General features: G+C 34.7%; 1 protein-coding gene across 1 annotated transcript; it reads right to left on the reverse strand.

Annotated features, from left to right (window-relative positions):
- Positions 1-1,596: 1,596 nt before the first annotated feature.
- LOC107952716 (nuclear pore complex protein NUP214) lies at positions 1,597-14,550 on the reverse strand. Its single transcript, XM_041075940.1, has 18 exons — positions 14,115-14,550; positions 13,813-14,024; positions 13,519-13,687; positions 13,053-13,199; positions 12,378-12,502; positions 11,079-11,191; positions 10,156-10,292; positions 9,426-9,591; positions 8,493-9,298; positions 8,228-8,445; positions 7,684-7,836; positions 7,123-7,180; positions 6,371-6,504; positions 6,172-6,296; positions 4,874-5,213; positions 4,272-4,461; positions 2,117-4,159; positions 1,597-2,030 (listed from the first exon to the last, which is right to left on the reverse strand). Exons 1-18 carry the CDS (start codon positions 14,311-14,313, stop codon positions 1,912-1,914), a joined length of 5,454 nt encoding a protein of 1,817 aa, XP_040931874.1. The 5' UTR covers positions 14,314-14,550; the 3' UTR covers positions 1,597-1,911.
- Positions 14,551-15,519: the final 969 nt, after the last annotated feature.

A 15,519-nucleotide genomic window follows, 5' to 3' on the forward strand; every position in this document is an offset into this window, starting at 1 on the left:
TTACAAACCCTCTCACTAAGGCACTTTCTAAAAAAATATAGTATCACCGTGTAAATGTTATGGGCATTAGGTACATATGCAATTAGCTGTAATGCAAGTGGAAAATTGTTAATAGTATGCCCTAGAGCATGTGATGTAATACGGATACTTTCATGTAAGTGACTATTTATTTATTGTGACATTTTTTTATTTATTATACTAGGCTTATGTAAATTATTTTGTTTTATTATTAAATATCTTAAACAATATGATAAATACCTTGGTATATAAATAACAGTGTAAAAGAAATCATAAAGAGTTCATTATGTGAGATTTTATTGCGTGCAAATGTCAATATACCTAAATTATCCCTAATCATAGTATTGGCAAGATAGCACATTGTTAATGTAAATAGACTAGCACATGTTTTGCTGCTTGACTAGTTCAAGCAATATTTCTTATAAGTTGTAGGCATAATGATGCTTAAAGTTAAAATGTGAATGCTTGTAAGTTCATTGGAGACATTATAATGAGAATCTTCATATGGATATACAATCTATCAGTGATTAACTCTCATCATATTAATTGTGTATTTGCCTTGAGATCACCAAAGTCATCTTAATACCAAGTGTTATATTTTAACCCCATTACTCATTCTCCACTATAGGGCATTCATTGTTATGAGATTTTGTATAGCATGAAGTGCTTGGAGATAGTTGAGGTATCAACAAAAATTCATCACCCAGATTGAATAGGGAGTTTATCTCACGATTCTTGTATTATAACTTTATTTAAGAATTTGTCCATAGTAACATGCCAATTTGAATGACTCGTAAAAGTATTTTGAGAATAAAGAATAATGATACATGAATTAACATATTTAGGGCTTAATTAATTATAATAGTTAAACATGAGTTGACACAAGTTCATACTCAAACCTAATGAGATGAAGAGTGGTAAAAAGGAATTTTTTCATGGTAACTACATATGGAAGGGTAAAATGGTCATACCAAGTTATTGGCTCTCTTACATTTGGGTAGTCATGGTGTATGGCTAGATGCCTTTCTTGACTTATACACTAATAAATATATTCATTTAAAGAGTTTAAACTAGACTACTTAATGATAATTAAGAATTTTTATTTACCATGTCTTGCCAACATTATTGGAAGATAAGGCGAAGCGCATAAGCCAAATTTAAGAGATTAATAATATTAGTTAATCTTAATTACATTTGATTAATAATCTTAGTTAATCCTAATTAAATTGAGTTTACTTGCTTAAATCGTTAAGTGTTAATTGGATAAATCTAATTTAAGGTTGCTCTTTGTTAATACTCCTCTTATAGAGAAATAAGATCATGAGAAAACAAAAATCAAATACTAGCATCTAGAGAATTTTGGATTGTTACTACTGATTGAGAGTTGTTGAAGATCATCCTAGTGTTGCTGTCATTTTCTAATTTTTAATCTAAGGGGTAGGCAAATGTTGGGTGGTCACATGAGTTTGATTTGTATTGATGTCCCGTGATGTAATGTGACCTCCAAGTGGAGATTCGCTAACTACAATCTTCCATCACCCACTGAATTCTTAGTTATTGACCCCTGCATGTTTTTTATAGGAAATAAATCCAAGCCTGCGTTTCTTGATCCACTATGTTTGCATGTTTTCCCACATGCGCACATACGTATATAAAATTGAAGATACTTTTACACTAGTGCAAAGTTTTTCACTTCAATTCAATCACGTATATCAAATTTTAAACAGGACTAAAAATGCTCAACAATTAGATGTATAAACCTTCAACAATTATATATATGATAATAAAGATGATATTTCCTATTAATTTAAACTTACCAGTTGAGTTGTTAAGACATATATACTCAGACTCCCACGACAAACTAAAATCCAATCCATCTAGAATTCGTTAGAACTATTTTCTCATCTGTGTGAAAAGCTCAGGAGGTTTTCCAGTTTGTCCTCCGCCACCTCCAAAGGCTGAGAAACCAGCATTTCTTTGTTGGCTGCTGAAAACGCCAAACCCACCACTCCCTGCGCAGATACTTATGGCGTAAGTCACAGTCTTAAACAATATTCTGAGCCAGACAACGGCAAACAAAATAAAAACCAAATTTTACCTGAGCCAGCAGCTCCTGCGAAACCACCACCTGAGGCAGGAGCAGCAAATCCTCCAGTACCACCAGCAGCTGCTCCAGCAAATCCACCACCACATGAGGCAGAACCTGTAACTCCTCCACTAGCTAAGCTACCAAATCCCCCACCGCCTGAAGCCGGAACACCAAATCCACCACCTGAAGCAACCCCAGAAAACCCACCACCACCTGAAGCCAAACCAGCAAACCCACCTCCTGTCGCAGCATTAGAAAATCCAGCAGCAGATTGAGGACTTGCAAAACCACCACCAAAACCACTCCCCGAAGCAAAACTACTTCCTGGTAGAGCGGTACCAAGCTGCCTTGACTGGCCAAAAGCACCAAGAACTGATCCCAAAGCCTGCTGTCCAGCTCCAAGCTGTGCTGGTTGGCCGAAAGCACATTGAGCAGGAGCCTGACCAGGGGCTCCAGAAGCAAAGCCACCAGAAAATGTACCGAAACTTGCAGGTTGAGCTGATTGGGAAGGCTGTGGAGATTGGAAGCTAAAAGATGCAGGCCTAAACAACTCTCCAGGATTAACTGTTGAGGTGAATGAAGAGGTAGCTGCACTTGTAGCCACAACTCCGAATGGAGCACCAAATGGGTTTGGCTTAGGAGCAGTTGGGTTAGGGGTTGAGCCAATCCCAGAGCTACTTAAGCTTCCCAAGCCAAGTTCAGTCATTTGGTTTGTCTCAGGAGCCTCCTCCTCCATCTCATCCTCTTGTGTGAGATCCAAACTTCTGCTTTTTCCATTTGTGGTATTAATACTAATTGACGAAGGAGCTGAAAGACTATCTCCAGTAGAAGGCCGCGGTGGCTGAGGATTTAATGCCAAATTAGTTGCAGGACTTGCAAGATCAATGATGCTGGTTTGGCTTCCAGATAACACTCCAGTAGGAGTTTCACTTTTCTTTGGTGATGAGACAGCAAACTTAGGCTTCAAGCTCAATTCTGTTACTGGAAGTTCATGTTGCAGAGGTGGTGCCTGTATAATCGGATCCCCATCCTTTTTTAAGTCATGTATTTCCTTATGTGGTTGGGCCTCAACTTTTAAAATCTCAGAAGAACTCACGGGAGATAAATCAGCAGGCAACGGTACAGGCATTTTGAGAGGCTGAATAGACAAGGAATCAGAAGAGGAAACAAAAGCAGAGAAAGGAACTGATGATGGTGAGAAAGATGAAGCTTTTCTATTAGCATCTACTGCAACTACAGAACTTGGTTCACTAGATTGTGCTGCAGGTGAAGTAGGCACTGCAGAAAATGAAGTTGAAAAGGAAAATTTTGGTGCTGATGTTGCACTAGTTTCGGTAGATAAGACATTAACTGATGTGAGTGATGAGGCTGTCATAGTTGAAAATGATGATGAAAATGATGGACTTGAGGAACTGAATATTGAAGATGACGAATCTTCAACAGGTTTAGAGAATGCAAACGACTGTGATACCTTTTCACTTGGCTGGATTTTGCTTGTCACAACATTGAATTGTGAAACTTTGGCTGACGGGGCAGAAGATGCAGAAACAGCAGCAGGAGGTATGAACTGAGAGTTGTTATCATTAGAAGAACCAAATAATGTACTCTTTGTGGTAGATGACACATGTTTCACATCCCCCAGCGCTGAATTAGCAAGCACAATCCCTTTACCATCCGAATTTAAGATGTCAGTAGATTTCTTTGGCAATGAAGCCACCTGGGAGATTGATGACTCTTGATGTAGATTAGGTCTAAACTGTAGAGTGGATTGGATTTCATTCTCATTGAAAGATGATATATTAGATCTCTCAACCTGAGAAGCTCCGGAGTTTAGTTTAGCAACAGGGATACTGCGTGTTTCCCCAGAAGAATTCTGCACCAACATAGGTTGTGATCCTGATGCTGATGGCAGAGCATTGAAGTTACTTGTTTGCACAGTAGAAGATTTCCACCCAGCATAATTTGGTGGTAATAGAGAACTATTATTAGCCCATCGGAAAACAGTTGTTTCAGATTCCTGTCTCGGTAATGCATCCTGAATTTTTGTTTTAACTAAACAAGATGGAAGTAACAATTAGAAGCTTGCTGCATAAGCAAACAGCTTAAATAGGTATAAGCAGAGAGATGACTTTAAGAAATAGTATGGATTTTAGCAATGCCTCACCTTCATTTCCAGATTGATGCAACGTGGTTGAAGTTGCTTTGAGTTCCTTTGAGAATAAACTTGTCGACTCCTCGGAGGCGTAAGGGCTAAAGTTCTGTTTATCGGTTAAAAGTGATCTTTTTACATTTGCTGATTCTTGCAAAAGCATCCTTTTTACAGTTGTTTTTGGAGGCTCAAAACTAGCCCAGCTCTGTCACAGGATCATAGAAACTTATTGACACATCAGAGTATGCAACAGCTCTTAGATTAAAATGGATGGAGAAAAGAATATAGTATATCTCTAGCTGACTAGTTTGACTTTGGCCTGTTGCCAAAAAATATATAAGATTACATAAAAGAGGATTAAATGAATAGGATACTGGATAAGGATTCTAGTTTTAACTAACAAAAATGAAAAATAAAATAAAATAAAAAGCAAGTTAAATAACTGTAATTAGCTCATAGCAGGATTAATTATAAAATGAACAGTACTTTCGAATCAACCAGAAGCTACTTTCACAACAATCAGGTGCATCCTTCAACTAAACACTCATGGCTAAAAGCAGATCCGGTAGAAAGTCTACTATAAAATAATGAAAATATGGAATAACTCAAAGAATTACCTGATCCAATGATTCCCTCCTCCTCCTAGAATATTCTGGGTCAGAACTCTTCAGAGCACAGGATTGGTTTCTCCTCGACTGATTTCTAGAAGCAGAGGACCCAGAAGAAAGAACAAGTTTCTTAGACTTATTGCTAGGTTTTGTAGCATGCGGAGAGGTGAAAGAGGCATCATGAGCTATTCCAATCATTTGAAACAACTCCTCCTTAACATTCTGTTTTTTCACAGGGGACTGTACACTCAGTATAGCCATTTGTTCCGAGAGACATTCAGAAAGTTGCTCAGCAGCTGCTAGTTGTGAACTCATTGTGCTATGTAAAGAATGCAGGGACAGAACATGTCTGCAATGAAAAGTACCGAGATCAGCAACATCCCTAAAATCTGTAAAAACTAGACTATCACGAATCTGCAAAGCATGTTATATTTGTAGTGGCCAGAGAACTTTGACAAGGATTGGTGTTAAAAAAACCAAACCAGCTTAATTGATAGATTCAACAACCAACAGTTCTACCCAATCCGGTGTATACTCTAAAAACTATACTACTGGACTTGCCTTTCTTATTGAATACTATCATGTATTTGCATGTATGACTCACGCCTTTCGTTTGAAACTTTGGACTCAAAAAGTTGGCAAAAAAATCTAAAACATCTTATCATAATATCATAAGCTAAAATATGTGATGCAAATACTTCAATACCAAAGATGAATTTATTCACTTCTTTTTTTATTTATATAATTATTCATATTTAAATTTTTTATTTTATTTTATTTTATTTTTTAAAATATTTTTTACATCACTATATATATTTTGTAAGTAAAATGATCTTTTTAAATCAATTGCTTTTGCTAGAGGATTAATGGTGTTATATAAAAGTTCAGAGTCCAACCCTACAGAAGAAGAGTCAGAGATTATAGAAGACTCCATGTAACAGAGCTTAGAACCAAATACTTTGAACTAGTAAAAATCATGTCGAGCTTGTTAACACTAGGATTACATCGGTTTTAGCTTTATTCTTTTATATTTTTAATTAGTACTGATATTTGAACTTTTAACCTCTTAGTTACTTATCAAAGATAATACTATTTAGCCAGTTGTATATATTTATCTAACATTTAGTATATTCAATGCTTATTTAGCATTAAATTTATTTATTTAGTTTTTAAGTTCATGTTAATTGAACTGTTCAGTCCAACCAGTTTGAAATCCAATCCAATTTTTTCATCATTGATAATGGTGCATGCTTAGAGATGCTAATATAACAGCTAGAAAACTACAGGGGAAAAAACAATAAATAAACCTTGAAGGCCCAAATCTACTCTGAAAAGTTCTCCAACCATCACGAACTCCATCATCATCACCAAATTTATGAAGCTCCCTGGTGTTGAAATGCCTCTCTAATTCGATTAACTGATTGGTCAAATCCTATAAAAGGAAGCAAAATTTTAAGCCTCAAATCAAACATGATGCTTCACAACAACTATTAACTGACAACTCACTTGATTCAATTTCAATATATGTCGCTCCTTAAGCTCAAGCTCAGAACTCAACTTTTGGCAATTCCACAGGTCCCAGTATTGGCTATCTGAAGCTTGTTTAATAATGCCTTCTATGTATATTTTCCTTGCTAAAACTGGTAACCAGCACAAGTATAAACAGCATCATAACAAACCCATCTCATATGGATGTCAAAAATGTGAATTAAACAAAATGTGAATCTCAAGAATGTAATCATTATAAATTTTAACTTAAAAAAAAAAAAAGCAGATTTTACAGGTTCAAACAAGCCTCAGGTTTGAATCCTTTCGTGTTATCACTTCACATTCAAGTGGTCTCAAGTTCAATTCACTTTTGGTTCAAACTATTTCACATTTAAGTCACTTACGATTCATTTTTTTTACATTTTTCTTTTTGCCAGTTTGAACTAGACCAAATTCACTTTCCAACCACTTTGGACGGGTTATGGGTTTTGATCAAATTACAAATCATCAGGCCCTCTAGGCAGCTAACTCAGTCCTCTCACCAATTCGAACGTTGATTAATGTACTTCTAAAGCAAAAGTTCTCTCCAATGTTACATTGAAAAATAAATTGCTTTCTCAGATTGTTGAAAGCATACTCAAGGCAGCAGCAAAATAAGTGTATACAAGATATGTAATTAAGAAACCAAAATTCATAAAAGAATTGTCTATAAATTGCCAAACAATAAAAATGCTTGTATTTCAATGAGACATTTTAAAACTTGAAGATACCTTGTACGGTTTTATCAAGATGTTGTTGGATCTTCCCAAGCTGCTCATCCATTACATTCTACAAATCCCAGACAGTTAAGTTGAAAAAAACAATAGAACAAAAGCATGTAAAACAATCAGAATATTCAGCCACTTTAACATCTCATGTTCTAGTTCTATCTAACAAAGAGAAAAAAGGAAAAGAAATTTGAAACTTTGAAAACAACCAAACAAATCAAAAGTTCTCAAAGAAACAATGTATGAAGGCCTGTCAGACTAACTTGAAAGCTGCTTTAATAGATAAATATTCAATTTCTAGATCCTCAAAAACAAGCTAGCCAGGAAATTAAAATGTTCTAAAATTGGAGATTAAACAAATGTCAGCAGGTCATTGTCCCTTTTTTCCTATCCCACGTTGAGTTCTAATCCTAGGCATCAATAAGGAAAGGGGAGTTTTAGATATTCATAGCATCAACAGATGAAAGCCTATTAAGTTATTAAGCAAACAAAAGCTACAGCTAAATAAATACATAAAACATAATCGAATTAACTGACACCATCAATCACTGGTACAGAAGTCACCTTCCAACTCCTGCATTTTTTAGAAAGAACTGCTATGCCATGCACCAGCTCTTCAACTGAACTTCTCTGAAAAACAGTGCAAACATCCCTAAAGCCACCAGCTTCTTCTATAGATTCCAGAAGTGTGTCTAGTTCTTTCGCCATCTCTTTAATCTGGTGAGGAAAAGAAAGGTAAGAGCTGTAAAGATAGCAACCATTTAATTCCAAAAAAACATACAGAAGAACCAGATTTCTCTCTTGCATGTACAGATCAAGAATACCCTAGATGACATGTCTTTCCAAAATTCATTTTCACGAGATGGAAAATAATGTGACAAAAAAGAAAATCAGGCAGCTTTTAAAATGCATTTCCTAAAAAAAAATTATTACAAAACAATGAATGAATAGACTTAAGCCTTTGATATTTCAATATCAAAAGGCAAATATAGGCCAGTACAGATCTAATAGCTAACAAGTTATACATAAAGCAATCCACAGATAAACACTGACATGCAAGCACAAATTAAAACAATGCATATGAAAACCACAAAAACATGTACAGTACATTGCCGAATTGTTTCAATAACTGTGGTTCCGATTTCAACATCCTTGACTGGATTGCAGATTTATACTCATCCTTGGGGGAATGAAGCTTTTGGTTGAAAGACTTTTCCATTGCAAAATTTAGTAGGGAGGATGACTGTGAGCCACGAATTAAAGGTACTGACTCAATATTTCCTGCCCCTACTGAAAATTTCTGGGCCCCAATATCTACTGGTGTACCTGAAATTTTATTGACAGAAACTGATATACCAGTAGTATCTTTTAGATGTGAAGGTTTTTCAACGTTGCTACCAGGAATGCTTGTAGCACCTCTGGTACTCTGAGAACTATTATACTGAAAATTACTTGGAGATGAAATGAAGCGCTGGCATCAGACTCCTTTGAAACCATGAATTTTCCACTTGAAAATGGCTGGGATGATGGATTTGGCCACAACTTAACAGATGTACTCTGCAAACCAATTGATCCAGCTTCACCTACTGGTTCCTTAACCAGCTCAAACTTTTTTGGTATGCTCTCATGGCTTAGTTGTAATAAGGAGTCATTTGAAACTTTTGCCACAGGAGTAACAGATCCAAATCCTGGAATTTTTTGAGCTTCTGTTTGACTACCATCCCTCACCTTGTTACCAGGTCCCTCTAATTGAGAAGTCCTCAGAAATGATTGTCCTGAATTGGTACCTTGCCCTCCAAAAAACAATTTTTGTTGAGTACCTGCTTCTTGGTACAGCATTGAGGTTGGAGGTTTTTGTTGGCCCACAGCTTCCGAAGACTGGGAGTTCTTCAAGGACACTGCTGTTTTAATATCATCATTATGGAATAGTTTATCAGTAGCATGTGTAACTGAATTCACATTCATTTGAGAAAGGTCTACATCACTACTTCCATTGGTGAGAAGCTCAGTTTTGCCTTTATCCATCAATGGAAGAGACAAAGCTACCAGTTCTGACTTTTGTTCACCCTCTCCATATGTAAGTTCAGGTGGATCCATTTCAGCAGACACCACAGCAGGGGTATCCTCTTCTTTATCAGAAAGGGCAGAAACATCAGGTGGAACATCATTTTCCCTGGCACTGCAGTAAAACCAATAGCTAATTGTAAGTAGAGCATAACGATGATACCATCATAATGCAAAGACTGGTCAGCAGTTTCAAGAAAAAACTTTGCTTTGAAACATATAATTAATAAAAAAAAGGCTACCTTGCAATCTGGAACATAATAAGTTTGCCCTCTAAAGTAAGGCATATAAGAACACAACATGGTGAAAGCTCCCTAACTTCTTCAACTCCAAGTTGCACTTTAACACTCCCACACACAGACACGTTATCAATGCAAAGCCCCATGATCAAATTATCATCATCATTATCTACGCACAAACCAAACAAAAAAAGTTGTATTAAAGTATCAAAAAAAATTGCTGGTAAAAACATTTGAAAACAAATTCTAAGAATCTTTCAGCACAAAACACAAGATGACACTATCTTGTAGAAAATGCCACACTAATTTGAAAACAAATTATAAAAATCTTTCAGCATAAAGTATAAGATAACACTATATTGTCAAAAATGCCACAGTAATTATGTCTACCAGAACATAGGTCTAAAAAGTTCAAGTTTCAAACTAAACAAGTCAGAATAAATGTTTCCAGATATCAAAATGCAAATTTCAAGAAAAATATAAGAGAGGATAGAAAATTGGTCACAAAAACATGACTACTTAACAAGATTTGAAGCAGCACTGCTTAAGTTCTAGACTAGGATTTAAGTCCAAACAACCCCTTCACAGAAGATGTTTGTCAAATCCATATTCTAAAGGGCCAGTTCAAAATGCTTTACAAATTAATTATTAGAATCTTTCTGCAAAGGAGAACACAAAAGATAAAACAATAACTTGAGCTATTTCTACATGGTCAAAAAGACAAGTTGAAAACCTTGAAGTTCAATCCTGGGGAGCCAATTATCACGCTCAATATCAACAACTGAAGCTTCACCAGTCTCACCAAGTGACCAACTGAGTAACACAATATGCTGATCCGTGTTCTTTCTGTTAGCAGCAATTGCAAGCTTGCTGTAATAATAAAAAGCAAAAATTACCCCTTAACCAAAAAGTAAATGATTCCTGAAGATTGATTCAAAAAAAAAAAAGTAATTCCTGAAGAGCTAGAACAAAAAGTAAAAGGGGAAAAAGAATTGATTACATTAAAAAAAAAAGAACATGAGTTTGATAGTCAAACAATCTTCACATTATAGAATGTATACGTAAAAAGGAAGAAAAGGAGCGCAAAATTTCAGTTATTTGATTAGTAAAAGTATTAAATTACAAATAGAAACTCTGGACGAGTTCTCCTTATATGAAATTGATGTGCAAGTTTAAATCATCTCAATAGCAAAGAAAACAAAGAACCAAAAGGAATTAAATTTAAATTTTTCACAATTGATAACTGTGACTAAATACCCGAGTTAGCTCTTGCAATTGAAGGGATTAGATTCACTTGATCTATATGCATATCTGTGATCTATGATATACGTATATAAATTGAGAAAAAAAATTATTATTAGTCAATTTATTTCTAAATTCACTCTTAATAATTTTATTAATTATAATTTTCAATTGAAACAGTAAATTAAAAACAATAAGATTTATTTAACCTATAAATAAGAACTATTGCATCAATTTTATTAAAAACGTTTTACTTGACTTAGGATTCTTTACTCATATTTCTAATTGTAGACGTATCAAAAATTTATATATATAATTATAGTTTAAATAAAATAAGACTACAAGCATTCACCTGCAACACACATGACAACAAGGAGTTAAAAAGTGCAAGAGTATGAAACTACATCACATTACCTTTGTTCCAAATAACTCAAGTATAAGTAAGGGCCGGTTCCAAAGGGCACAATATCATCAATTAGACCAGCAAACAAATCACTAAAGGATAGAACAACCAAATTGGAAGTAGCCTGCAATAAATTTGATAAAAGTTTAATGTATAACAACAATTGCATTACAAAGAGAGACTGAATATGGCATTTGCATCCTCAAAGGTTCATAACCAGGGACTGTAATAAGCTGTCTACAGGCCAATGTAAAAACATTTTTTATTTAGGTAAGGGGATTCAAACAGGACTCACAGAACAAGGAATCATGCACCAACCAACTTAGCCAAATAATCATGTGCTAAGACATTTCTGGAATATAATGGTATAAGCCCTATTAATTAATTAGTAAACCACATCAAGAACTGAGCATTGCCAGAAATAATTAGCATTCGTAAAGATCATGATCCCATTAAAGGTAGGAATCCCAAGATCATCTCCTTCAAGTGGTAGAACACTTATGTTCATTTTGTTTTGAACGAAGTGCAATTAAGCAAATACATTAGCCTATGGTCATGGTGATTAAAGAGATACTTTTTCGGGCACTTTTTCACGGAAACTTTAAGTACTAATAACAGTAGGAAAAGCCAAATGCTAATGATGCTATCATGCTAATAATCACAAATGTAAAAGTCCATTATAGTATTCCCACATTCTCCATCTATAATAAGTTAAAACTCCAAAAGCAAACTAAATGCAAAGATTACACTATGAAAATTGGCAAAACAAGGCAAATTTTTGCCCGCCCCAAACATGAGCTGGCTCTACGTCCTCTTAACCCAGACCCAATCCACTATAACACTGATATCAATTTATCTAGGTTGTGGCAGATGCATGAGAGGGATAATAAGCAAAAGTGACTAATTTTTTTAACAATTGCTATTGCTGTTTATGTCTTTTAGAAATTTGGATCTTCGCTCAATAGCAAAGCCATTTCAGGATTATAACAAAAGGATAAGGGTTTAGTGAACGAAGGGACAATACTAGAACAAAATGAATTAAAGAAGATGCAATCAAGAACAAGAAAAGAATAGTACCAGAAGGGTAAGCCCAAAAGCTGGTGCCAAAGCAACCTATATAATTTAGGTATGCAACTCTAAAGACAAATGAAATGCAGACATTACTATTCAAATAGCAGTTGACTCCAAACTAGCCTCTCTGATCGTTAATCATCATACTAATTGCAACAAACAATAAAGTTGATAAACTAAAACTTATTGCAAACAAATTCAAAAGAAAATTATCAATTTACTATTGAACTAATACTAACATCTGTGATTTTGCCTGACTTGCTTTTGACTACTTGGACGAGGTAATTTTCTTCTTTCGCATCTCTGGTAAACTGAAAGCATCCAAGAATAATGCAATCAGGATGAATCCATCTGATGGTATCCACTGACAAAATTATTCACAAAAGAACTGTTCAGTTTCAAATGTTAAGAACGCAAAAAATTTGTAAAAAAAGAAAAACCATATATATATTAGGATATGATTTTAAGCAAGTTTTAATCATATCAAATGCACTTTAACTACTGTAGCTACCAGAACGAAAACATTAACCTGGAATGATAGTGATATCTCAATTATAAATTTTTAATCAGAACAATGAATTTAAGCTCCAAATGTTTTAACAAATACTGTTAAGCACTTCAAAACACTTGTACAAACACAATAGCATTCACCATGCAAATCAATGCCATCAAGCATTAAAACCATAGCATGGACTCCACAAAGAGCTGTCCAAGATTTTATCTTAGTTCACTTTTGATAAAATAAAAGGAAAAAGGAAATCTTAACTTTTTTGACAAAGAAGAGAATGTAACTTCTAATATAATCATCAAGATGCATAAAATTACAAACAGGAGTAATCCATGACTAACATGTAAGAAAAATCAAAAAGCAAATGCAAGATAAAAATCTACAAGCAATTTGATAGATACCCCACCTTTTACAGTGCAATCATCGTTGGAATCACCAACCCAAGACTTGAATGAAAGAGCTACGCATAATTTTTCATTGAATTTGGATGACAAAATACAAAGGCTATTATCTTTGGCCACGGCAACAAAAGCACCTTTTGCACTCCATTCAACTAAGAAAACAAAATAAATATTGTTAGATCTTAGAACACAAAATTTTCAATCAGGGAGGGGTGAAAGAGGAAGCAAGATGGTTAGTTGATGAAATAGCAATCTTTCATAAGATACTATTCAAACAATGTTAATACATAACAAGCCAGGTGCAACTACCACAAAACATAGAAAGGTCAAGAAAAGGAAGGGCAAACGTAAACAAATTAGAGAAGCATACAAGGACCTCTGTATTTTACTAGAAAATAAGGAAAAAAAAAAGCCAATCACTGTGATGTTTTAGTGACGATTTATAATTGAAAGATAGATGTTCTGAGATACCAGCATCAACATTATCCATCACATGCTTAAGAGGATGTGCAAGAGTTCCATGATATAGCTTTCTATCATCTGAAAGAACTAGGAAAGAGTTATCCTTCTTCTTTCTCCAACGAATATCCTTGACAAAGCTTGACTGAGGGAGCGAAGTGGAGAAACATGGCTTTATGTCCTACATACAGGCAGAGTCATGCATGAACAAGATGTCATATTAGAAACAGCCTCTTAATGAAAGAGTAACTTATTAAGAAGGGAGCTGACAGAAGAAATGAATATCAGGTGCTACAGTAAGAGTACCTTATTAAGAAGGGAGCTGACACTGAAGAAATGAATATCAGCTGCCACAGAAACTGCAAGTCTGGTGTCGTCGATGGTGGAAAGAGCAAGAATGTGAACCTTGCCAATGGGAACTTCCACCAAACTCAGATCTTCAATACTTGAAGAGGAGGCTTTTTCCCTAATGTCCTTGGCTAAATCAATCACATCCTTGGTCCTCGCCACCAAGAACCCTAAAACATTCGGTTTAGTTTATATTACCAGCTTAAAAGAGCAGAAATACAAAGAAAGATGTTAAAAAGCAAAAAGGCAAGAAAGAGAACCCCCAGAAGAATGAGCTAGAAACAGGAGTTGGAAACGTTGGGAGAGGACAAGGGGCTGAGAAGGAGGACTTCGGAGATCGAACTGGGAATCCGGTTGAGATTTGACAGGAACGGGTTCGCCGATTTTCTCGAAGAAGAAATCCTGGGTTTCGACATGCTCCCCTTCATTCTCTTCACAAATTTCAAGCCGGCTGCTCATGTCCAGTATTCAATTGTTCAACTTCTCTGACATTAATCAATCTATCCGATCAGTTCAACAAAACCCTAACGCTAGTAAGACACCCTCGGCGGCAAAACTTCCCCGTCTAATAGTAATATGAGAAAGAGGATACTGTAAATGGGCTTTCCGACTGGTATTTTTTCTCCAGCCGGAGATTATTTGATGGGCTAACCTTTTTTCACTAAACTGAAGACAGTGGCAGGCTTCATTGCCTTTTCTTTGGGTTCAATAGTGGCGGTTTGCATTAGGTTTAGAGATTTAATTTAATAATATAAATAATCCAAAATGTGAAATTTAATTTAATAATATAAATAGTATATATATAAAATTATTACTATTTAGGTTTAGAGATTTTTTTTGGTAGGTTTTTATTTTTAATTTGGAGGTAAAAGGTGAGAAATAAAAATTTAGGAGGAAAATAAAAAGTTTTGAGGGATAAAAGAGTAAAATTTTTGGGAAATGTAAATAGAGAAAGTAAAATTTTAGAGGGAAAATATTTAAAAAATTTGGGGGGAAATGAGTTTGAGGTAGAAGGGATGTGGGATAGGGGAGGAGTAAAAGTTTTAGAGAAGAAGTTTGGTAATTTGAGGTAAAAATGTAAAATATTACAGTTCAATATTTAGTTTATTCAAATTATTCGAATTCGAAAATCAAACTCGATTCAAAAAAATTCGAGTTGACTAAAATTATTTGATAAATTCGAATAACTCGATTCGTTTAATGCTAAATTTAAAGTTTTTTTTTTTAGTTTTTCGAGTTGAATTAAGTTTTGCTCACCCTACCCTAAGCTTTGTCCAAAAGTACATAGTTGGTACTTGAACTTGTCCAAAAAACACCTAGTTGTACCTAAACTTGTCCAAATATTATACTTTTTAAAATTAGTTTATATCTTTTAAAAGATTTTTTTATTGTTTTAATTTATATCCACCATGTATCATTATAGGATTGGTCATTAATTCCTCATCCACAAACTAGCGGTATTAATTTAAAGGTACCAATATGGGTGATAAAATACAAGTTCATGTATCAACTAGAACAAAAAAAGGTTCAAGTAATAATCAAATACTTTTTGATAAGTTTAAAGGCAAATTACATATTAACCTTTTGTCTTTAAAGTAATTTTTTATTGAGACAATTTTTTATTGGGACAAGTGGGGCTGGGTTTACAACTAAAATATGCTTTCA

Source organism: Gossypium hirsutum, chromosome A08 (genome assembly GCF_007990345.1).
Source record: "Gossypium hirsutum isolate 1008001.06 chromosome A08, Gossypium_hirsutum_v2.1, whole genome shotgun sequence".
Lineage (NCBI taxonomy): Eukaryota > Viridiplantae > Streptophyta > Magnoliopsida > Malvales > Malvaceae > Gossypium > Gossypium hirsutum.